Below are 23,619 nucleotides of genomic sequence, written 5' to 3' on the forward strand. Positions count from 1 at the left end.
GTAATTTTTTAATTTTTCTATTTTTTTATTTATAAGTAGACAGACAACTGGTGCTGAAGATGACGTAACATGATATGGTTACGTTGAAATAAAATACGTATCCTGCTCAAGAACGACACGTGCTTTGCATCAAAGCAAAAACTTAACATATATATATTTTTTTGCCTTATTTATGAAGCTGACGTGACGAATACATTGGAGGAATACACTGAATTAACACAAACGTGCGCCATCGCAACGGAGATTCCCACCCAGGACGAGCGTACGTCCTGTGATGAGCGTACGCTCATTGATGACGTCAGCGGCTCTCGACCTACTTGTCCAGTCCAGACGCGAGGGGAAAGAGGGACGGTACCAGTCGGTAACGACACAACCACTAACATAAGGTAAGGGGTTTTTTTGTTTTTAGTTCGTAGGGTGTGTGTTATGATGTGTGTGGGTTTTGTAATTACAAATAATCTCTATTCACGACGTTTTGTGCGGTTTATTAGAGTGTAGCTGTCGCCAACTGTCAGTCGTACCAAAAAGATAAGGATAAATAGTCAACAGTTGGCGTGCGGTGCGTAACGGTACGTAAAAACAAATACCGTGAGCCATAAAAATACTGAAAAACGGGGCTTTAAATTGACAGAACGCTGCGTTGATGGGGGGTGCGGCGTGTGGCCGTCATCACAGCACAATCACCTGTCATGTATTCATAATGGCGTGCAGACATACCGGGTTGCTATCGAGCGTAACCGCAGTTTCTAATCGTTTTTTGTTTTTTTGTTGTTGTTTTTTTTCCCCCGTCGTGACGTTCTCGCTAGCCGTTAACTGTTAGCTTGATGTCGGCGCGAGCTCAGTGTCGCATTCATCTGCGCGCGTGAGGCCTAGAGATGGAGGCGCGCGATCCGCTGCGGATGCGTGAAAGCGAGGCCCGCTGTTTGTACGCGTCACCTGTACTGTAAATAAATGTGTGTGTGTGTGTGTGTGTGTGTGTGTGTGTGTGTGTGTGTGTGTGTGTGCGTGTGTGTGTGTGTGGTCTCTCCAGTGTTTGTCAGCGCGCTGTGAATGAATATACAGGATTAAAACGACTTTAGTTGATATCTGGGGCTTTCTGAGCGGAATTGATTTTTGTTTCCACGTGATGTAGTCGATATAACAGAAGTTACAGCTGTAGAGCTGAGGCTGTACAAAAGCACAAGAGGAAATATGTGATGTTCCATTAAATATAGTGAAGATTTATCAATATCACTACAGTAATATATGATGTCTGATATATATATTTCTATTGTAACTCAATAGATTTTTGTTTTGGACCATTTTTCTGACATGACAATCAGCGTTATCTTATTTAACACATGTCAATAACAAAGCAAAGTGGTTTGTCTAAAGTACAAAAGGTATTAAGACTTTTGTTCAATGCAGCATTAAAACTAACAAATAATTAATGGTGAATATTTTGTGTATCCATTGAAAGCAACTGATAATTTGTACATTGATATTATAACTCTCTCTGCTTTTGGTTTAGTGGAAGTTTGAACATTTGAAAATCACATTAAGGTACTGCAGATTAAAAATAAACAAGCCATAGCTCATTTGTATGTTTGTATATGTTGTTGCTCTTTCATTTCTATGAGAATTAATTACATATGTCCTGATAACAATGGGTAATTAATGAAACTTTATAAAATCAATATCTATAGCTTGTCACTGATGTACTTGTTACTGGTGGTTAATTCAGTTAATACTTGTCCCATTGCATGCACTCCTGTGCAGTCCTGAGTAGAATACTGTACTGTATTACGTTATATACAGTATGTCAAATAATGTTCATTCATGTTAATTGAAAACAAATGGTGCATGAATGGATGGCTTAAATGATTAAATCACAAGCTTTGTAAAACTAACTTTGACTATACTGTATACCTTAATGATCTTGGTGAGGAAGTCGAACCATCAGCAAACATCTTTTCCAGTTATCCAAGAACGGGTACTGAAGATAACTGGATGAATGATTTTATCCATCCATCCGTCTTCTAAACCTACTTCATTCGGTACCGCGGGTCATGGGGTGCTGGAGCCTATCCCAGCTGACTGGGGGCGTGAGGCATGGGACAATCCGGGCACAATGCCAATTCTTCACAGAGCCAAACATGTACACAGACAAACAGAATGCACACCTTTGGACAATTTGGGACCAGCCAATTAACCTGAAGCACATATTTTTGGAGGTGGGAGGAAGCCAGAGAACCCACGCAGACACGGGGAGAACATACTCGGAGTGGGACTCAAACCTGGAACCGCCTTGCTGTGCAGCTGGGAGTCAATTCCTGAGAACTGCAACAAGGGGGCATCACCACTATTGAGACAGTTTGATGTGGCTGATGTTCAGCTCTTGTCAAAGACTTTGATATTTTCATGACATTTGATTTTCAAGTGATTTTCAAAGCCCACAGATCATAGGAATATCACCTTCCATCTTGATCATATAAACCCTACTGACATAAGCCGTTCCAAAGAACAACCAGCCGTGACATGAAACGGCTTTCTCAGTCATCCAAGAGTCGTTAAGCTGTCCAAACAGACAACTTTTGTTCAAGCAGTAAGGATGATCATATTTCTAGTTCTTCAGTTGAGTCTAGTATTTCAGGGTATGTCCAAATCCATTACTACCACTTGAAGGAAGCGCTCAATGGTCTGTGGACTCTGTCTCCATAGCAACGTGGAACAACAAACTGGTGACGCAGAGGGGCTACTTTTACGTTTCTGACATCAAAAACTAATGGCTAGAGTTGGAGTTTTTGGGTGAACTGTGCCTCACAGAGGTAGCATGGTGGTTCAGTGGGTAGCGCTGTCGCCGCACAGCAAGACGGTTCCGGGTTCGAGTTCCATTGTATGCAGAATTTGTGTTCTCTCTGTATCTGAGTGGGTTCTCTCCAGGTTCTCTGACTTCCCACCTCAAAAAAAACTTGGCTTTTCACTTGTCAGTGTTAGCCACACTATATTTTTTTTAAAGCTCTGATCTCTGTATACTGTAGATCTCACTGGTAAGTGTGGCTTTTCCAGCTTTGTCACCGTGTCCTGATTTTGCTCACACATGCACATATAACATGTCGTACATGGGTATGTCAGGGCTTTGTTCTGTCTAACTGTGTTTATGTAGGTCCTCAGCTAGCAGGCTGAATTCCACCTTTAACCTAATTCCTCCAACAGAGGCTGTGAATGGTGTCTCCTTCTTAACATATAGCAACAGATCGTCTCTCCTAAGAGGATTTGAAATCTATATAATATTTAAAAAGCCATTCAGATCATCAGTGTCGAAGACAAAACATCTTTTTTTGACTGCAAGTTCCCTTCACGGATGTTTTTCCAGCATTAAGGTTGCAGTGTTTTGATTCTTGGAAATTTCTGACATGTAAATAGATGACTCAGGAACAAATTGTAAATATTAATGAACAGTCATCGAGGCTTTTTTTTTCTTGGAAGAATTGTGCCTCAGCAGTGTCAACGATTCTGTATTAACAAGCTCTTACTGATGAGATTTTACTGCTTTTCATTGTTGTGTTTGATAATATAAAGATATCCTTGAGATTTAGGCAGTTGATTGGGTAAACATGCAACTTGACCTTTCAGTAGAAGGATAAAGGATGTGGATGGTGAATTCTTAACATTATTGTGTAAAATTTATATTGGACAAGGATCACATGCTTTCCCTGTGCCTGTGTGTGTCACATGATTAGTTAGAGACACTTGGTTATTTAGTTACATCTCTGGGTTTGTTCCGTCAACAGAATAGGGTGTTGGTTCAGACCAACAGAGTGATACTTTAAAGTCAACCATAGCTGAATACTGCACATTTAACTGACAGAGAAATTGATTTTTAATCCGATTCCCCAAGCTGATGAATTCAGTGCACCGTATGCCCCCCTTACAATCATGGTTGTCCAGGAAGCAGGGATGGATTTGGATCCCCTAATCTGTTATGATCTTAATGGAGACTGTCAGTTTGGAGTGAAGCCAATGCTTGTCATGTTTGTCTTCTGTCTCTCACTGCACTGCCCTATGTTAGACAGCCAGGGATCATGAGGACACACTGGAGTCTGGATGTCTGTAAGGAGGAAATTAATCAGTGTTACATCACAAGCACTCTTTCTATTACTCCCTCTAACCACATGGCTATTTCCAACAACACTGTGTTGACAGTAAGTGTGATTCATCCTTGTCGTCTGCCACTGAATGGATATTTTCACACTCGCGTTTGTTCATCAGTTGTTGTTTGTGTGAGTGAAAGAGAAAGAAAGATTTAGTGTGCTGTAATTATATGTGCTTGTTTTTCATATAAACGGCTGGAAGGTTTATATGCAGTAGCTCTAGTTAAACAGGGCGGACATGTGCACCACCATATCAGTCTGTTCAAGCTCTTTTTGAAGGCAGTGATTATTAGAATAGATTTTGGCTCCCTTCCTGTTCAGCAAAAGTTTCCATGCACAGCACATTTAAAATAACTAATCAACCTTGTAAGTCCGACCCCCCACGGAAAGATGTTTTGGGTGTGTAGGTCTGTGTAACATATGGACACGCTTCATAAGACTTGCACAAAAACCTGGCTCACACAGCTCAGTCTACAGTAACACTACAGTGTCTGTCTGAATGAAAGCAGGTTCATAAAGAATGTTTTTACTTTTAGTTAAGTTCAGATTTCTGGTCTGAATTTCAAGAGAAGAAAATCAATATTTTATTGACCCAAAGGTCCTGCAGTCTGAGTTTGGTAAATTTATATTTTATGAAACTTCTAAACAAGAAAAAAAATTACACAGAAGTAACTTTCCATAATTTTTACAAACTTTATCATGATTGTCATCTCACGATAATAAACAAAATTACCATTGCCATGTCGTCTTTCCTATATTCCTTTTACATTTTTGTGAAATGAATTTTCACTGCAGTGGGTGCAGAAATGTTTTTGAGGAATAAAGACTGCATTATCTCTCCTACAGGCCCTGTAAGGTTGTAGATTCTGCTTTATCATCTACTTTCTTCTGATCTCGCAACAATGATAGTAGATTTTTATGTCTGCTCCTATCTGGGACTTTTGAGATGTTATAAAGATGATGAACTTCTTGAATAGTCACAGTGCAATGATTTAGATTTGAATGCCTGTTCAATGTTTATTTTTCCTGTGTAAGAGTTTTACTTATACGTACATGTCTTCTTCTCATAGGATTTTTTACCGGCAGCGTGATCCTTCTCCCACACCATGTCTCAAGATAAGAGTAAAAGCCCTATAATGGGAGAGACCAATCCTCTCCATAACAGCATGTATGGCCCCCCGCAGCCAGGTTTCGGAATGCCCCCTCCCAATTATAGCCAAGCCCCAGGTGGACCATATCCACCGGCAGGAGGTTTTGGACATCCAGGCTTTGGCCAACCAGGCCCCGGATTTGTTCCTGGCCCCTACCCTCAGATGCCTTTCCCTCAGATGCCCCACCCACAGGGACCCTACCCTCAGAGTCCCTACCAACAAGGACCTGTACAACCAGGCTTTCCCAATGACCCCACAGGTGAGTATTAAAAGATTTAAAATGTTTGTGAAGACACTTTTTCTTTTTGTATCTCTGTGATGTTGAGCAAATTTGACTCGGGTGTGTTTATGCTTAATTTTTACTTTGACATAAACAACACGCTTTGTTAAAATCATGCTAATTTTCCAAAATATGCTTCTCTGAGCTGTGTTAGTTAGTTATTTAGCTAGGTAGCTAGTTACCGGTAGTTACTTTGTTTTCCCAGTGAATATTAACAGCTTGAAATTTATTTTCTCTCTATTTATTTACAAACTAAAAAGTAATTGATTCCACCTAACATAGATGACTGGGCAATCAACTTTTTCATAACTCTTATTCTTCTCTTGCTGTTGTTCATCACGATCAGCTGGAAGTCCTGGCCATGGTGATCATCCTCCATCTTACTACGACAATGAGGAGTTCCACCGCTCTGGCTTTGAGGACCAGCTCATCCGACAAGCATTCATTAGAAAAGTAGGTCCTTGCATTGTGGAGGTTCCAAATCTCCATTTCAACTCTGGAGATCCATCTAAGGCTCATGTATCAAGAAAAGTCACTGGTTGTTTTTAATACTTGACATTATATTTACTTTATCAAAACTAAAAAAAAACCTGCCAGCCTTTTAAATTCAAATTAAAATGATTAATTGTAAAACTCAGTGACAAAGCACTACAGTTAGAAAAATCTTTTCTCTTGGAAAATGCTGACTGTCAATTAAAAACTGACTTCAGTCACCTGTTCAAATTTGACTGGAAAAACACTTCAGAAAACACTGTCAGAGCACAAACAGGCTTCCCCTGGAGCTGATCAGAGACAGGATTTGGAATGATTTGCATAATATCAGTGGTGGGCCGTGCAGCCAACTGAAATGACCATCATTCATGACACCACAGCTAGAGAAACAAATTCAGACACACACTAACACACTACTAGATGTTGCATCACCTCTATCATGTATGAAACGGGCAATTTTCCAGCAGGGAACTCCCACTACAATGACGCAGATGCGCAAGTGCTTCACGTTATTTACACACATTGCAGAAGAGCAAGAATTTTTTTTTTCATTTTTAGTATATTTGTAATTTTATTGTTATAATTGATTGGATATAAATGAAATTATATCAGGTAAATTCATTCATAAACGAAATGCTTGTACTCACCAAAACAGCTGTTCAGACGGCTTATTTAAACACAAAATCCATTCTCCTTTCCTCAAGAACACTCCCTTAGCTACTTATAACCTGTTCAGGTTAGCTGGAACAGGTTAGCCCGTTCAGGGATCAGACCCTCATCTCACTAGAGCTTCTCTTCAAATGTGCGTCTGCGTTGCACTGCTTTCTCAGAGTATCCAATCACAGGACACGTACATGTCAGGACAACGTGAACTAGCTAGCAGGTCCTAGAAGGCCAACACGTGATCTGATTGGCTATCGCATCTCTCTGTTAACACTATGTTCCCGTTCACTCACAGTGCAGGGAAACCTGTATTCCAGATTCTGAAGGTCCTGGGCAGATGCATTCAACCTGGCAACACAAGCCAGCTGAATTCTGATTGGATAAAACCTCTCTAACCTAAGAATTGGAACACTGACCCATTGTTGGCCTATGTCATATTATGTCCCAATGTATAATTATATATTTATACATACATTTGAATTGGTTAATTTAAGGAAAATGTATTAAAATATAATTAAACTTTATCATAAATATTATATTTTTTTGGTTGTGGTAGACCAGCAGAGAAGGCCTTGCGGACATTTTATACAGACATTTTGTGGTAGTAGATGAAAGGGGTCAATAATTTCGGTTTGTGTTTAGACTTTTGGAATGAATGAATGAATGAATATTAGCTGCAAGTGTAGGAAACAAATAAATTATGAGATAAAACTTTCAGTGAGTCTGAAGCAAGTAAATGTAAAATATTGAAAACAAGCAGAGTGACTTCGTGTGGACTAAAAATGACTAACTCAAACCGATCTCTTTTTCTTACCAGGTCTTCATGGTTCTCACAGTACAGCTTCTGATCACGTTCTCCTTTGTCGCTGTCTTCACCTTTGTTGATGACGCCAAGTATTTTGTGAGGCGTAATCCATGGACCTACTATGTGTCCTACGCAGTCTTTTTTGTGTCTCTGATCGTCCTCAGTTGCTGTGGAGACTTTCGCCGCAGACACCCCTGGAACTTAGTTGCACTGGTAAGACCTTGATCAAACGTCAACATGTATATTGATGTTTATACATAATATATATCCTAACCTGTATGCCCAACTCATTATGTTGTCAATCCAGAGCTGATTCAATTAAACATGAGGACATGTACATGCTGCTTGATGCATTCTGGCTGTCAGATAGAGGCTTTTTATATTTCTAGAGTCAATGAGAGGAGTAAACACAAAAAAGAACTTCAATATGTAACACCAAGAGTTGAATGAGGATTTAACATAAAATTCTTGTATAAAAGGACTCTTTGATTGATTAAGCTGTCACTTGAAGATTGTAAAGAGGTTCCTGATTTTGATTTTTTCAGTCTGAACACAGAGCAGCTGTAACCAATGTCGCCTGAATCTTCATCATGTAAAGTGCATCATATGGAATGATAATTTTCCCCATTTGTTTTTGTTTGTTTCAGTCTATTCTGACCATTAGCCTCTCCTATATGGTTGGCATGATCGCTAGTTTCTATGACACGGACACGGTCATCATGGCTGTTGGCATCACTGCAGTGGTCTGCTTCACTGTGGTTCTCTTCTCACTACAGGTAAGCACACACAATCTGTGGCAGGAATAAATGAATTTAAATGTCACTCTGTGACATTGTTTTTTTTTGTCATTGGGTGCCATTATGTCTAAATATTCAGAATTTAAAGTTCTTATTTTCGGGAGAGACAGTTGCTTAGTGGTAGAGCGGGCGGTAGAGCGGGTCGTCCAATGTTCCAAGATCCCGCTCCTGACCAAAACAACCCGGAGTGTGAGATGACAGTGGTAGGTGTCAGCTCACCTCCAGAGCACTACCGAGACACCCTTGAGCGCGGTGCTGTCCTTCCCTCTACAAGTTGCTCATTTGGGCACACTAAGCAGGCGCTGCCCGCCACTCTACCTCCCCCTGCATGCGTACAGGCCATCTGTGTGTGCCTGTGAGTTTCAGGCCTGTACGCACTAACATATACAGTATACATGTGTGAATTACTAACACTGGAGTGTGCCACTAATTTCCCCAAGAGGATCATTACAGTAAATTTTGGTTCTGCATCGAAGGAGCTGTATGCTTATTCTTCATACAATAGAAGTTGGACTTGCTGGCTTTATGATAAAAAATACTTAATGTATGTGGAGTGAGGAAAGTTTAAAAAGTGCCGCAACAGGATTTAGCATTGGACTACAAATTCCAAATGACTCAAGTGCTAAGACGTGTGTGTTAAATTAATGGGATACCTTGAATTGGTGTGTCTTGTGTCTTATGAAAGCTCATATTTATTTCCTTCTTTTTCTTCCTACACCACAGAGCAAATATGACTTCACCTCCTGTCAGGGTGTGCTGTTCGTGTGCCTGATTGTGCTGTTGCTCTTCGGCATCCTCACCATCTTTTTTCGCAATAGGATCCTTCACATTGTCTATGCCTCACTGGGGGCTCTGCTCTTCACCTGCGTAAGTTTCACGTATATATTGTGTTAAATTCAGGCCTGAAGTGCAGTAATCCCTCATTACTCGCGATTAATGCATTCCAGGACCACCCGTGAAAAAGGAAATTCCAAGATATAGCGGCAGACTATTTTATTATTTACGGTAATTTAAACATTTATGAACCCTCCCCATACTGATATTTAACCACTTTATATCAGTATATACCTTTTTCCCACACTCTTATAGACTGTTTAAAGCACTGTTGTGTTTCACTGAAGTGTGCTGCGTTCCATGAGTCTCAGAACAAAGAGCACACACAGCTGCTGTCAGCCAATAGCATGCATGTACGGTATCATGTGACTACCTTCTAAGAATCCGCCATGTAGTGAAGCTGTGCATCCTGAAGCGCGAACAAGCAAGGGATTACTCTAGACTGAATCAGGAGAAAGCTTCTTAAAATGAGAAAACCACATAACATATGCTCTGTATCTGTATATGATCTGTAAGGCAAAATGATGAAAACTGAATTACAATTTCTTTCTCCTGTGTAGTTTTTGGCTGTGGACACTCAGCTTCTCCTCGGCAACAAGAAACTGGCTCTTAGTCCAGAGGAGTACATTTTTGCTGCCCTCAACCTCTACACTGACATCATCAACATTTTCCTTTACATCCTGGCTATTGTGGGACGGTCCCGCGAATGAGGATGCACTTACCTCAGGAGGAGGAAGATAGAAATTGTGTCCCTTTATTGTGAAATGTTGCAAACATCTCCTTTTCTCTCAAATTTTGTTACTTTTTTCTTCTTCATCTTTGTTTTACATGATTCTTGTTTTCTCTCTTATCTCAGATAGATGGTCTTTATATTTTTGCAGTAGTTGGATTGTACAGAAGATGTACTGTCATAAAATACAGATAAGAGTTCTGTTATTTAATAAATATATAATTAATAATCTTACCATTGATGACAGAATGTAATGATAAATCTTGGCCTAAAATTTTACTACTCTGCTTGCTCTAACTGCTTCCACTAACACATTTGGCCACATAATGATATTACCCATTGCCCAGATTCCAGTTTGACTGTACATGCTGTATAATTCAAAATAATCTGTGGCTGCTTGGTTCTCAGACTTGCTTTGCTGCAGAAATTTAACACACAAAAAACAGGAAGGCACTGACATTGTTTAAAGTTTGCTGTAAACCAGCTTTGTGTAAAGAAAAGGCGATAATTCCCCTCAATCTATCTGTTTTCCCAAACTTGATCCTAATTTTCAGCTGGCTGGTGTAAAGTAACTGCATGGCAGCATTGAAAACACGACAAAAAGTTGATGGTGTGATATTTTTTAGAACTACTAGACAAATATGTCATGCTTGATTCTCACAGCTGTAAATAGTTAAGTGTATTGCTGTATTTAATGCCAGTATTCCCTATTGCCCTCCAGGATGACATGTTGGAGTGATTCTTGTGGTTGTGATTTTTGTGGGGGAAAAAAGGCTCTGATATCAGAACTTTGAATAAGTACAGTAACTAAAATCTTTAATGACCAAGGAATGAATATCAATGCTGGATGTATGACAAAGATAACGTCAAATTTAGTAAATGCAGCTTCTTGATATATTAACAAACGGGAGAGAAATTTTGTTCTAACATCATGTCTGCAATGTCTCATCCTTTTATTCTGTCTTACTTAATTTCCTCTCATTTTATCATTAATATGATGTGAACTTTTTGTGCTTTATTTATTTGTTCTCATAAAACTAATGTGAAATCATATTAGTGTTTGGAATTTCTGACAGCTCCAGTACCAAGCTGCTCTAAATTCCACAACTGAATTGATGGACATGAAGAAAAGGGTACTTAAGTTGTAATGAATCTGTTTACTGAGCCTGATTTAGTTAACTGGGTTGTTTTGAAGTGACTAATAATGTTGAGAAAAAATGTTATTTGGAATTTTTTAGCACACTGATTGGATTTGCACAATAATGTAAATTGAGCAAAAGGATTCATACACTGGAAGCCAAAACATTGCACACAAACACTAAACTTGAATGATAAAGTTAATCTCCTGCATGACCATATTTGTCATTTGCATGTGCGTATGATGCACAACGTACAGGTATACTTATCTTGGAGAGACTGTTGTTTGGCAACCCTGTGCAACTTTTTTTTAACTTTTGATTTTGTATCTAACATGTATGTTTATATAAATAGAACTCTTGGTGGTTTGGTGTGTATACATAAAATAATTGTGGGGCTTTGTAGGTCTGGTTGCAATGTATATTTGCACTAAATTACAGTGGACCCGCATACCTCTACACTGCTTTTGGCTTTACATTAAACTGATGTAGTGTATAGATGTTGAAATGTGTGTGTTCATTTAAGGTTCAGCTGGTTTGAGTGGAAACTACATTAGAGAAAGACAATGAAAATCTCCACTTAAATTGACCATACAAATGTGTGCGTGTTTGTGTGTCTTGTGTGTATCTTCGTGGTGCACTGGCGTCACGCCCGAAGACAAGCGGGGATAGACTCCAGCTGCGCAAGCGGGTGAAGCGGGTTGAGAAGGTGAATGAATGAACTACAAACTAAGATAAATTTGAGTTAGTTTATCATTAGCATTCAGTGATTTTATTCTTTAGTAATAAATTGCTATTGGTCACATTTCCAATAGAGTTATGGACTTCGTAATACTTTCTTACTACTGTATATCAGTGATTTATCAACGATTTCTGTCTTGAACACGTGGCCCTGTTGTTCTTCCGGTACGTCTTTGGCGCCAGACCAATCATATTGTAGCTCGCGCCCCTAATAGAAAGAAATTGCGCACTAGTAAATGGAGAGTACTGGAGAAAGAAAAGACTCTTAGCTCTTTTAGCTGGATAAAATTGGATGCAAATCAAGGTTTGACGCCGTAAAATTTAAAATATAGGATATAATATTATATTTGAAGTAATCTTGTTTTGAACGCAATAGAAACACTAAAGCTAAGCTATATTTCAATCTTCATTTCCTGTATTTGGCAACTGTTTACCTACTTTATGGAGTGACTGTCTTAATTCTTAGCATGTAAAAATACTCAAAACCATGACAATTTTAGATTTTTGTAATTAAGCATCTCTCCATTAAAATACTATGTTAACCCAATTCTTTTTGACCTATGTTAACCTGTAAAAAAACCCAAAGACAACATGGTTAATGTTTTACCCCATCAACTAATTGATGAGTGTGGCTTTTCCAGCTTTGTCACTGTGTCCTGATCACAAATGCATGTATAACAAGTTGTACTTACTGTATTTATGAAGGTCTTCAGCTAGCAGGCTGAATTCCGCCTACAACCTAATACCTCCAGCAGAGGCTGGAAATGGTGGCTCCATCCTAACATACTGTATAGCGCCAGATTGTCTCTCCTAAGAGGATTTGAAATCAATGTAATACTTGAAAAGTTGTTCAAGTCAGTGTCAAAGACAAAACCACATTTTCTGAACTCAAGTTCCCTTCATGGATGTTTTCCAGCATTAAGGCTGCAGTGTTTTGATTCCTGGAAATTTCTGACATGTAAATAGATGACTCGAACAAATTGTAAAAATTAATGAACAGTCATCGAGGTTGTTTTTTTTTAAGTATCGTGCCTCAGTGTCAACAATTCCGTATTAACCTCTTAATGATGAGATTTTACTGCTTTTCATTGTTGTGTTTGATAATAAAAAGATATCCTTGAGATTAAGGCTGTTGATCAGGTGAACATTCAACTTCACCTTTCAGTAGAAGGATAAAGGATGTGGATGGTGAATTCTTAACATTATTGTGTAAAATTTATATTGGACAAGGATCACATGCTTTCCGTGTGTGTGTGTGTGTTTGTGTGTGTGTGTGTGTGTGTGTGTGTGTGTGTGTGTGTGTGTGTGTGTGTCACATGATTATAGAAGCTTGGTTTTTCAGTTATATCTCTGGGTTTGTTCAGTTAACAAATATACTGTCTTACATTAAAGAATTACTGAGTAGGGTGTTGGTTCAGACCAATAGAGGGATACTTTAAAGTCAACCATAGCTGACATTTAACTGACAGAGAAATTGATTTTTAATCCGATTCCCCAAGCTGATGAATTCAGTGCACCGTATGCCCCCCTTACAATCATGGTTGTCCAGGAAGCAGGGATGGATTTGGATCCCCTAATCTGTTATGATCTTAATGGAGACTGTCAGTTTGGAGTGAAGCCAATGCTTGTCATGTTTGTCTTCTGTCTCTCACTGCACTGCCCTATGTTAGACAGCCAGGGATCATGAGGACACACTGGAGTCTGGATGTCTGTAAGGAGGAAATTAATCAGTGTTACATCACAAGCACTCTTTCTATTACTCCCTCTAACCACCTGGCTATTTCCAACAACACTGTGTTGACAGTAAGCATGATTTATCCGTGTAGTCTGCCACTGAATGGATATTTTCACACTCGTGTCTGTTCATCAGTTGTTATTTGTGTGTGTGAGAGAGACAAAAAGATTTAGAGTAATTACATGTGCTTGTTTTTCACATACACAGCTGTGGTGATTATATGCAGTAGCTTTAGGTAAAAAGGATGGACCGATCAGTCTGTCTATTCAAGCTCTTTTTGAAGGAAGTGATTATTAGAATAGATTTTGGCTCCCTTCATGTTCAGAAGAAGTTTCCCTGCACAGCACATTTAAAATAATTAATCAACCTTGAAAGTCTGACCTCCCACAGAAAGATGTTTTTGGTGTGCAGGTCTGTGTAACATATGGACACGCTTCATAAGACTTTCACAGAGACATCAATCACACAGCTGTAAAAGTGTAGGTTAGTGGTTGGAAGCACACTACAGCAACACTACAGTGTCTGCCTGAATCAAATGAGGTTCTGAGCTGTTTTAGTTAGTTAGTTAGTTAGCTAGCTAGCTAGTTAGTTACTTTGTTTTCCAAGTGAATATTACCAGCTTGATTTTTATTTTCTCTCTATTTATTTACACACCAAAGACTACAGTAATTGATTCCAGAGGAAGTTTGCACGTGCATTTTTTCTCACTTTTGAAAACACCTAAAATAGATGACTGGGCAATTAACTTATTCTTAACTCTTATTCTTCTCCTCTTGCTGTTGTTCATCATGAACAGCTGGAAGTCCTGGCCATTTTGATCATCCTCTGTCTTACTACGACAATGAAAAGCTGCACCGCTCTGGCTTTGAGGACCAGCTCATCCGACAAGCATTCATCAGAAAAGTAGGTCCTTGCACTCTCCAGGTTCCGAATCTCCATTTCAACTCTGAAGATCCATCTTAGGGTCGTGTATCAAGAAAAATAAACCCCTGCCAGCCTTTTAAATTCAAATTGAAACGATTAATTAACTAACTACAGTTAGAACAATCTCTTCTCTTGGAAAATAATGACTGTCAATTAAAAATTTACTTCACTCATGTCTCACCTGTTCAAATTGAACTGGAAAAACACTTCAGCCTCTTGTCAGAGCACAGACAGGTTTCCCCTGGAGCTGATCAGAGACAGGATTTGAAATGATTTGCATAATATACAGACATATTGTGGTAGTACACAAAAGGTGTTAGTAATTTTGGTTTATATTTAGACTTTCCGAATATTAGCTGCAGTTGTAGCAAACAAGTAAATTACAAGGTAAAACTTTCAGTGAGTCTGATAAAGTAAATATAATGTCAAGTATTAAAAACAAACAGTGACTTTTCGTCTGACCTAAAAATGACTAACCCCAAGTCTCTTTCTTACCAGGTCTTCATGGTTCTCACAGTACAGCATCTGTTTACTTTGTCCTTTGTCGCTGTCTTCACCTTTATTGATGACTACAAGTACTTCATGAGGCTTAATCCATGGACATACTATGTGTCCTACGCAGAATTTCTTGTGTCTGTGATCGTCCTGAGTTACTGTGAAGACTTTCGTCGCACACCCCCCTGGAACTTAGTTGCATTGGTGAGAACATAAGTAAGCATTTATACATAATATATATCCTGACCTATATGCCCAACTCATTATGTTGTCAATCCAGTGTTGATGTAATTCAATATGAACAGATGTAAGTGCTGCTTGATGCATTCTGACTGTCAGAGGCTTTTTATATTTCTGAGTCAATGAGGAGTAAACACAGGAGAGAAGTTTAATACAGTATTTTCACACTGTAAGCTACGCACTGGGCTATAAGGCGCACCTTCATTGAATGTCCTATTTTAAATCTTTTTTCATATATAAGGCGCACTAAATTATAAGGCGCTCAGTCGGTTTTTGGGTGCGCCTTATTGTGCGGAAAAAATAAAGTATATAACACAAAGAGAGTTGAATAAGGATTTAACATAAGATGTTTGTATAAAAGGACTCTGACTTGTTGATTAAGCTTTCAAATGAAGAATGTAAAGAGGCTCCTTTAACCTTTCAGTGCTTAAGGTTCACAGGATGAATGGATGATGGTTTCAGTCTGCACATAGAGCAGCTGTCAGTGTTGTCGCCTGAATCTTTATCATGTAAAGCGCATCATATGGAATGATAATTTTGCCAATCAATTTTGTGTGTTGCAGTCTATTCTGACCATAAGCCTCTCCTTCACTACTTCACTTCCTGTCAGGGTCGGCTGTTCGTGTGCCTGATTGTGCTGTTGATCTTTTGCGTCCTCACGATTTGTTTTTGCAACAGAATCCTTCACATCGTCAATGCCTCACTGGGGGCTCTGCTCTTCCCCTACGTAAGTTTCACATATATATATTGTGTTAGATTCAGATTTGAAGCAAACTGAATCAAGAGAAAGCTTTTCAAAATAAAAAACAAAACAAAACACAAAATATATGCTCTATCTGCAAGGCAAAATGATGAAAACTAATTTTTTCTCCTGTGCAGTTTTTGGCTTTGGACACTCAGTTTCTCCTTGGCAACAAGAAACTGGCTCTGAGTCCAGAGGAGTACATTTTTGCCATCCTCAATCTCTACACTGACATCATCAGCATTTTCCTTTACATTTTGCTATTGTGGAATATAGTCCCGAGAATGAGTCTGCACCTTCCTCAGGAGGAACATAGAAATTGTGTCCCTTTATTGTGAAATGTTGCAAACATCTCCTTTTCTCTTAAATGGTGTCACTTATAACCTTCATTTTACGTGATTCTTGTTTCCTCTCTCATTTCACACAGATGGTCTTTTTATTTTAGCCATAAAATACAGCTAAGAGTTCTGTTACTCAATAAATTAATTTAATAAATAAAAATTTTACCATTGACGTCAGAATGTAACGATAAATCTTGGCCTAAATTTTTACCACTGTGCTTGCTATAAGTGTCCTCTGCTCTCACTGACACATTTGGCCACATAATGACAATATTACTATTGGCAACATTATTATTAACTTGACAACATTATTTGTTGTTCTGATTTTGTATCTAACATGTATGTGGTTATAAATAGAACTTTTGGTGGTTTGATGAGTATAGATAAAATAATTGTGGGGTTTTGCAAGTCTGTTTACAATGTATATTTGCACTAAATTACAGTGGACCCGCATTCCTCCACACTGTTGTTGGTTTTACATTAAACTGATATAATATATAGGTGTGGAATTGTGTGTGTTTATTTGAGATTCAGCTAGTTTGAGTGGAAACTGTACATTAGAAAAAGAAAATCTCCACTCTCTGAACTACTCCAACATGTACTTGAAAGAGTCCTTAATGATAAATTTGGATGTTAATTAATCAGTTTCATACCAGCCAATGTATACAGTATGTAACTAGTAAATAAACATAATTTAGTCAATGACTATAAACTAAAAAAGATAAATTTGAAGTAGTTTATCATCATTAGTTTCCAGCTATACAGCTGGAAGTTATGGACTTCGTAATACACTACTTTCTTACTATATCTATGATGTATGACTGATTTCAGTTCTTGAACACGTAGCCCTGTTGTTTTTCCGGTACCTCTTTGGCGCCAGACCAATCATATTGTAGCTCGCGCTAACGGTAAGAAATTGCGCACTAGTAAACAGAGAGTACTGAAGAAAAGACTCAGCTGGTTAAAAATGGATGCAAATCAAGGTTTGAAGCTGTAAAATTAATATGGAATATAGGATATTATATTACATCTCAAGTAACCTTGTTTTGAACACAAATAAGTTTGTAACAACTAATATGCTATCATTTGTTGGACCTCGTAGCGCTGCAGCATATTAGCGAGATAACTTCGATAACTGTAAACTGGGTAGAATGCCAATTACAAAATATTATGATCTATATATTTACTGAAAGCTGGCATATATTTACTGAAATATATACGTATGTGTGTGTGAAAGAAGCTCACACACACATACGTAGTTCATATGTTGTCACGCTGTTTTTTTATTTGGAAAAGTCAAGCTAGCTAAACTAGGCAATTTCAGCTTTGGAAAACCTACCCTTTACCACTGAATAGTTCTCCATACAAACACCTGAAGTGGTCGCTTTATTTTTTACAAAATTTTCAATTAATTTAATTTCGCTTAACATTTTAACCTAGTGACTAATTTGAACAATTTGAGGAGTCACAACTTCCCACAATTAATGAGTGACACTTAGCTTCTGGTAGAGTACAAATCTTTTCATCTGCTGGATATTTGAACTTATTTGTGTAACAGGATTAAACATGGAGGACCTCATTAACGTTGCGCCCCAAACTGGAGGTAAACCAACTGTTTGTCCGAGATGCAGAAGGTACCGATGACACCCCCAAACCAAACTACATTGATTTATTTATAACCTTTTCTTAGTTGGAGTTTTGCAGGAAGTCAAAGTCGAACATATGATGGGCACACTAAGGAACCTTCAACAAGGTAGTGTTGTTAACTTGATAGGAAATCACATATTTGAAATGATAATATACACATTGAATATATACCCGTTTCTATGTATATATGTAGGTATATGTATAATATAATATTTTCAAAAATGTTTTGCTACTCAAATGCAAGTCGATTAAGCGAAGCCGGAAGTAATCTTCAGGGATTTCCGTCGTCGGTTTGAATGCTGCGCTTTAATTTTTTTTTAAAAGCCGTCATACTTCATGTATGTGACTTATATTGATTATTTACATGTCATATATGCAGACTATTCGTATCGATCCTCTAATGTCATTCAGCTCATCTCCATCTTTTATACCGAGCGCGACTTTTTTCTATAACTTGACGAGGGCTTGATGTGAATTACCATCTTGACATTGTAGTTAGTCTTTGTAAAGCCGGACTTCCGGTTCTTCTGTCCGTCGCAATGTGTATATCTGTAATTATATCGAAAGCTGTTGAAAACAATGAAAAAAATCGTGTTTTGAGTCCTACTGAGGAAAAAAAAAAAGTACAACGTGAAAACGCTTCAACACGGCAAACTGACATCAACAGAATGTTTGTTTCTTGTGCACCAATGAGAAGCGTTGTTGTTGAACATATGCAAATAAACACGTGTTTCTAATCGGTTTGACAAAGAATCCTCTAATAAACAAAGCCAATTTGGAAGAAGACGAAACAAAAAACGTTTTCAATTACTTTTACAGTATTACCCAAACGTGGCTTCGACCGCTGAAACGTGAACCGTAAGTGAGACGGTTATGAGTACTGATCAATAGCGAGTGAGTAACCTTGCAACACTATTGTCAGTGAGGTACATCCTTACCTGTTACTCCTAAACAGGAGTTTCAGAAAATGATGAATGGAGAAATATGAGATGTGATTAAACTCTCTGTTTTGTAGGGAACAGCAACACCCTACAGAACCCATTCTGACAATTTTGTAAAAGGATATAAGAAAAAAGTGGCCGAGTTAAACAGAAGTAAATGGATGGTCCTATTGTTGTGTTCTACATCATAATTTTATTTATATTATGTATGTTTCTCGAAGGGAAGTTAGAAATTTAACGAGCTTTGAATGTGGTTATACTATAATATTTCTTGCTAAGTTTTGAATATAACTTGGGTCATATTTTCCTTACGTCGAGGCAACATTCTTCATGTTAAAGTCATATCAATTTGTTTCAGGTAAAAGTGAACTGGAGGAAGAAATTAAGAGGATAAAATGTGTCAGTGAGTCTTTGCAGAAAGAGTTGGCAACTCGTAAGTCAGAAAATCACCACTATCATTGCATTATCCACTTACCTCCAAGAAACATATTGTATGTGCCTATTTGTACCACTTATTAAAGTAAATAGTCAAAAATATTGTCTGTTTAAATGTTTCATTTGCTGTCATGTATGTGAATATTACTGCTGCAGGTTATTCACTGTAGATATCGTAAGAGATCAGTACTCCACAGTTTTGTTTTGTAGTGAAAGATGAAGCTTCCCAACTAGATGGAATTCACAGAGAAAAAGAAGGTATACACACACACACACACACACACACACACACACGCAAATCCTCGCGGCTACTGTGTATTTATTTATAGATTTGACACCATGCAGTTATTTTCCTGTTCTGGAGAACATCTGTCAATAAATGGTAATGAATTAATTAGAGTAAAAAATTTTGATTATTTGCTTCAGAGTTGTGCAGGAAGTTGCAGTTCCAGTGTGAGGAGTCTGAGAAGATTTCTATCAGGTTAGCTGCACGTTTGTCACATAAATTTTGTGGCTGAATGTCTAGCTTTGAGGAGTGTGTTTCAGTTCCATGCTTAAGTCTGAACAGTCATAAACAATAAAATGACCTCAGCCATGCGTATCTAATGTGTAACACTAGATGGCAGCAACATATAGATGCAGCATTCTAAATACAGTACAGTATAATACATAAAGAGAGAGAATCTATTTTTACCCTAACTGTTGTTCACAGAACAACTGCTGATTTTGTTTTCTTCATTTCTTTAAATTGTCTGTCTCACTGATTTAGTAGAATGCCATGCTTGTGTTTTCTGTTGAAAGTATATAAGCAATATACCTTTTTGAAATTTTACATTGAGTGACTATAGTTACCTCAGCCAGGAGGAATTCATTATATTAAAATATAACATGGACCCCTTTCTTTGTTTAAAAAAAAATAATCTAGAACTTTTTGTGAAATCCTCAATAAGATTGCATGAGTTATTGTTTCGTTTGTCATTGTAACGGTAGATTTGTATGTTTGTGTGTGTGTGTGTTAGGGCCTGTACACCCGCACTTATATACAGGTGTGAAACACACACATACATACATACATACATACATACATACACACACACACACACACACACACACACACACACACACACACACACACACACACACACACACACACACACACACACACACATATATATATATGACTATGAGTGGAAAAACTAATTTCCCCAAGGGGATTATTAAAGTACATTTCTTCTTCTTCTAAGCCTGTTTGGTGAACCTTCAACCACTCAGTATCACCAAAGGGGCCTGGTTTTGTAAATGTAGAAAGAACGAGAGAAATCTGGCTTAGGAAGCGGCCAGGGTGGTTGGACGGGTCTGACAGAAGACATTTGTGGAAACCTGGCTTAAAACTGTTTGGAATGAATGATACATACATTCATATCTTTAAATTTTTATTTTCGTAGAAACCAAATATTCACAAATGAATGCTGAGGCAGCGCAATCGGCACAAACAGTTTTAAATCTTGTAAAATAACATAGTTGTTTGATAAAGTTGTATGATAAATGATGAAAATAGCCTTATCTCACAATTAAATTATTTTTTAGTAATTTATGCATGGTCCTTCTAACAAACTGAACCAATCACCACTTCATCAGTGGAGGTATTAACAAATTATAACCCATTATAAAAATTATGCCAGTTGTATCAAATGCACCCTCCCTGTCTTTCACATGGACGTGATCTCCCCTCTCCCCTTTTCTTGTAATTTATTTGTTTTAGTCTCAAAATATTGTGATGGTATATGGCTTGTTAAAAATCCATCTCGGGACCTGTCGCTTATCCTCCACATGGGTGGGGTAGTTGTGAAACCCACATAACACAGATACAGGAAATGACTCTTGTGTTTGTCAGCTCACGGGGTATTTTGAAAGTTTAAAGAAATAATTAAATTCATCCTGGAGGGTCACAGTGTCTTAGTTCCTTATACCAAGCTGCTGAATTTGATGAGCTGGACTGAGTGTGTTAGGATTATGTAATGGTTATGTATTCTATCCATTGCATCACGTAAATTTGAATTGTCAAAATACAATATGATGAATAGTCTGCAGCTGACAGTGATGAATGATGTGTGTTTCAGAGAGTTAAAGCAGAACAAAGAATGCGATGAAGTGCTGGAACAGTACAGATGTGAAATCCAAGAACTGAACTTTAAACACCGAAAGCAACGGTATGCATGAAGAGCACAACGATACATTAAATTTTAAGTTGTCATAAAGTATATTTTCACTGAAGGCCTTGTTTTACAGGATGAAGTTTGAAAACCAGCTTCATCAACTGATAGATCAGCATAAGAATCTGCATTCCATCTTTGTATGGGTTTTGATTATTCTAAAAATAGTTATATTTAATTCTCACCTATTTTTTCATTGTATCTCCAAATAGAATTCTGATTATGTTTCATTTTTATTGTCAGTAACTTTTACCCTTGAATTTGTAACCTAGACTCTCAGAAGGCTCCCAGATGAAATAGAGAGCGCAGAGAATACAAAACGTCAGCTGTTATCAGCTGGTAAACACAATAAACACCTATTTTTGTTCATACATTAACATGGTTTTAGTTGCACTTTTTAAAACATGTCTCATGGTCTTGTTCTGCAAATCTAGAGCAACTGAAGTTGGCTCAGCTGCAGGGCCTCAGTGAGGAGCTGCAAAAGGTGAAAATGAGGGCAGCAGTTGTAGAGGCAGCTGCAGAGACTCAGGAGAAATAAAACAGTCTACAGGAGCGTCCCAGTAGCCCGGCAGCTGCTGACAGTCATCTCATCAGGTGATGGTCAACTTCAGCTCGCCGCAAAATGAAATGGAAATTTGCCAATTTATTTTAGTGACATCCACTGAAGGTGTCAGTCTATCGCTCTCAGTTTATTCCTCTATCCACTTTCTGTGTACTTCATATTTACACATTACCTGTTCTTTGAGGAAGAGTTTGTTTGTTTTATTGGGTTATTATTGTTACTGTTAGTATTCCAGAGGGTTGTTGAAATCTTTCACATAGTCATGAAATGTGAAATGTTTCCCTCTGATTTGTGAATGGTATTTTTCAGACATGCAGATGCCATTAAGGTATCCTGAATATTATAGTATTTATCTTAGTTAAAACTCTACTGTTGCTTTAATAAATGTTCATATCTTTAAACATATAAACTCATCTAGGTGTTGTTACACTGTTGTTAAATTGTTTTGAGGAAACTAAGCCTGTAACTGAAAAATTACAACTACAACTGCTGTAATTCACAAACATACTATTAGTAGTATATGTGCTCACTGATACACTTTAAGAACTTTAATAAAATACTTGCAGCAGGATCAATGATTTAAAAAATATTGCTCTGTATTCAGATGAAAACCCTTCTTATTGGATAATGGAAAACATCTGTTTGACTTGAATGCGTTGATTTATGGTTAATTTTGGACTGTTCAATAAGGGTACAAGGTCTTTCAACTTTTTTACTATCACAAGAACGAGCTCTCATGAAATTCCCCATATCACCTTCCTGTTCTCAAGGATATCCAGTAAGTCTTTTATTATTTGCGCTATTGCTCAAAACCTTTAGCTCACAAAGTCACAGCATCCCAGTGTTTCCTCTGTCATTTTCCTTTCTCTACTGCAATGATAAATGACCAAGTAGGGATAAAACACAGGGATACAAACAACTGGCTTTTCATTTTCATACCTCAGTTTGAATGACTTTTGTGGGTCATCCAGAAGGTAACTTTGATTGTACTTGGAAACAAAATATTCTTTTAAATGTTTATACTGACTCAATTTTAGCCATCCTTAAAAATAAATCAATCAATAAATATGATGGTACAGACTGCAGAACTTTCTTGAATAACAAGTATTGCACATATGTTCATGGATGTTTTCTTTTAGATGTGGTCTGTACCTTTTAAGAATTGCTGATGTAAAATAACTTGGGAAGTTTCAGACATTTTTACTTCTTCCATAATAATGATACTAACGATAATAACATTTCTGTAGCGCCTTTCTTGTACTCAAAGATGCTTTATAAAATGCTGCAGGAATTCCTGAGGGTGGGTGCTGTGACACTGAAAGCTCTGTGTCCACAGGAGTTTAGCCGGGTGTGGGGGACAGAGATGCGTCATGAGTCCATGGAGCAAAGGGTGCTTGAGGGGATGTAGGGATGCAGGAGGTCAGTGAATTACTGGGGGGGGCAAGAGCATGTAGGGATTCATGAAAACATTGCATCAAAAAAGCTGTCTGTTGTTGACAACCACAGTAATTTCTAACATGTTCAAGGTGCATATGTGCTATAAGTATATAAGTGAAGAACTGTGAGCTATGTTACTGTATTA

At 37.9% G+C, this 23,619-nt stretch overlaps 2 protein-coding genes, 1 long non-coding RNA gene and 1 other non-coding gene across 5 annotated transcripts; all 4 read left to right on the top strand.

Moving 5' to 3' along the window:
- Nucleotides 1-297: 297 nt before the first annotated feature.
- Nucleotides 298-11,533, top strand: grinaa (glutamate receptor, ionotropic, N-methyl D-aspartate-associated protein 1a (glutamate binding)). Of its 2 annotated transcripts, none has more exons than XM_068332795.1 (7): nt 298-386; nt 5,204-5,543; nt 5,911-6,017; nt 7,537-7,737; nt 8,172-8,300; nt 9,045-9,188; nt 9,716-11,533. In XM_068332795.1, the coding sequence occupies exons 2-7, from the start codon at nt 5,240-5,242 to the stop codon at nt 9,863-9,865; spliced, it is 1,035 nt and encodes a 344-aa protein (XP_068188896.1). In that variant the 5' UTR covers nt 298-386; nt 5,204-5,239; the 3' UTR covers nt 9,866-11,533. The 2 variants fall into 2 exon arrangements, with proteins under 2 accessions (XP_068188896.1, XP_068188897.1); XM_068332796.1 differs by lacking the exon at nt 298-386 and adding an exon at nt 3,995-4,184.
- Nucleotides 11,534-15,046: 3,513 nt separating this feature from the next.
- Nucleotides 15,047-16,178, top strand: LOC137606939 (uncharacterized). The gene is made up of 3 exons (XR_011037937.1): nt 15,047-15,120; nt 15,767-15,883; nt 16,036-16,178. It is a non-coding gene; the product is annotated as an uncharacterized lncRNA (long non-coding RNA).
- A 2,623-nt stretch (nt 16,179-18,801) lies between these two features.
- LOC137607915 (U8 small nucleolar RNA) lies at nt 18,802-18,934 on the top strand. Its single transcript, XR_011038078.1, has one exon. It is a non-coding gene; the product is annotated as a U8 small nucleolar RNA (small nucleolar RNA).
- On the top strand, nt 18,838-22,557 carry si:ch211-199g17.9 (uncharacterized protein LOC108180085 homolog). Its single transcript, XM_068333673.1, has 7 exons — nt 18,838-19,260; nt 19,473-19,520; nt 19,689-19,743; nt 21,383-21,472; nt 21,552-21,615; nt 21,748-21,814; nt 21,910-22,557. The coding sequence occupies exons 1-7, from the start codon at nt 19,158-19,160 to the stop codon at nt 22,011-22,013; spliced, it is 531 nt and encodes a 176-aa protein (XP_068189774.1). The 5' UTR covers nt 18,838-19,157; the 3' UTR covers nt 22,014-22,557.
- The last annotated feature ends 1,062 nt before the right edge of the window (nt 22,558-23,619 follow it).

This window comes from Antennarius striatus, chromosome 14, assembly GCF_040054535.1.
Source record: "Antennarius striatus isolate MH-2024 chromosome 14, ASM4005453v1, whole genome shotgun sequence".
In the NCBI taxonomy this organism is placed as follows: Eukaryota; Metazoa; Chordata; class Actinopteri; order Lophiiformes; family Antennariidae; genus Antennarius; species Antennarius striatus.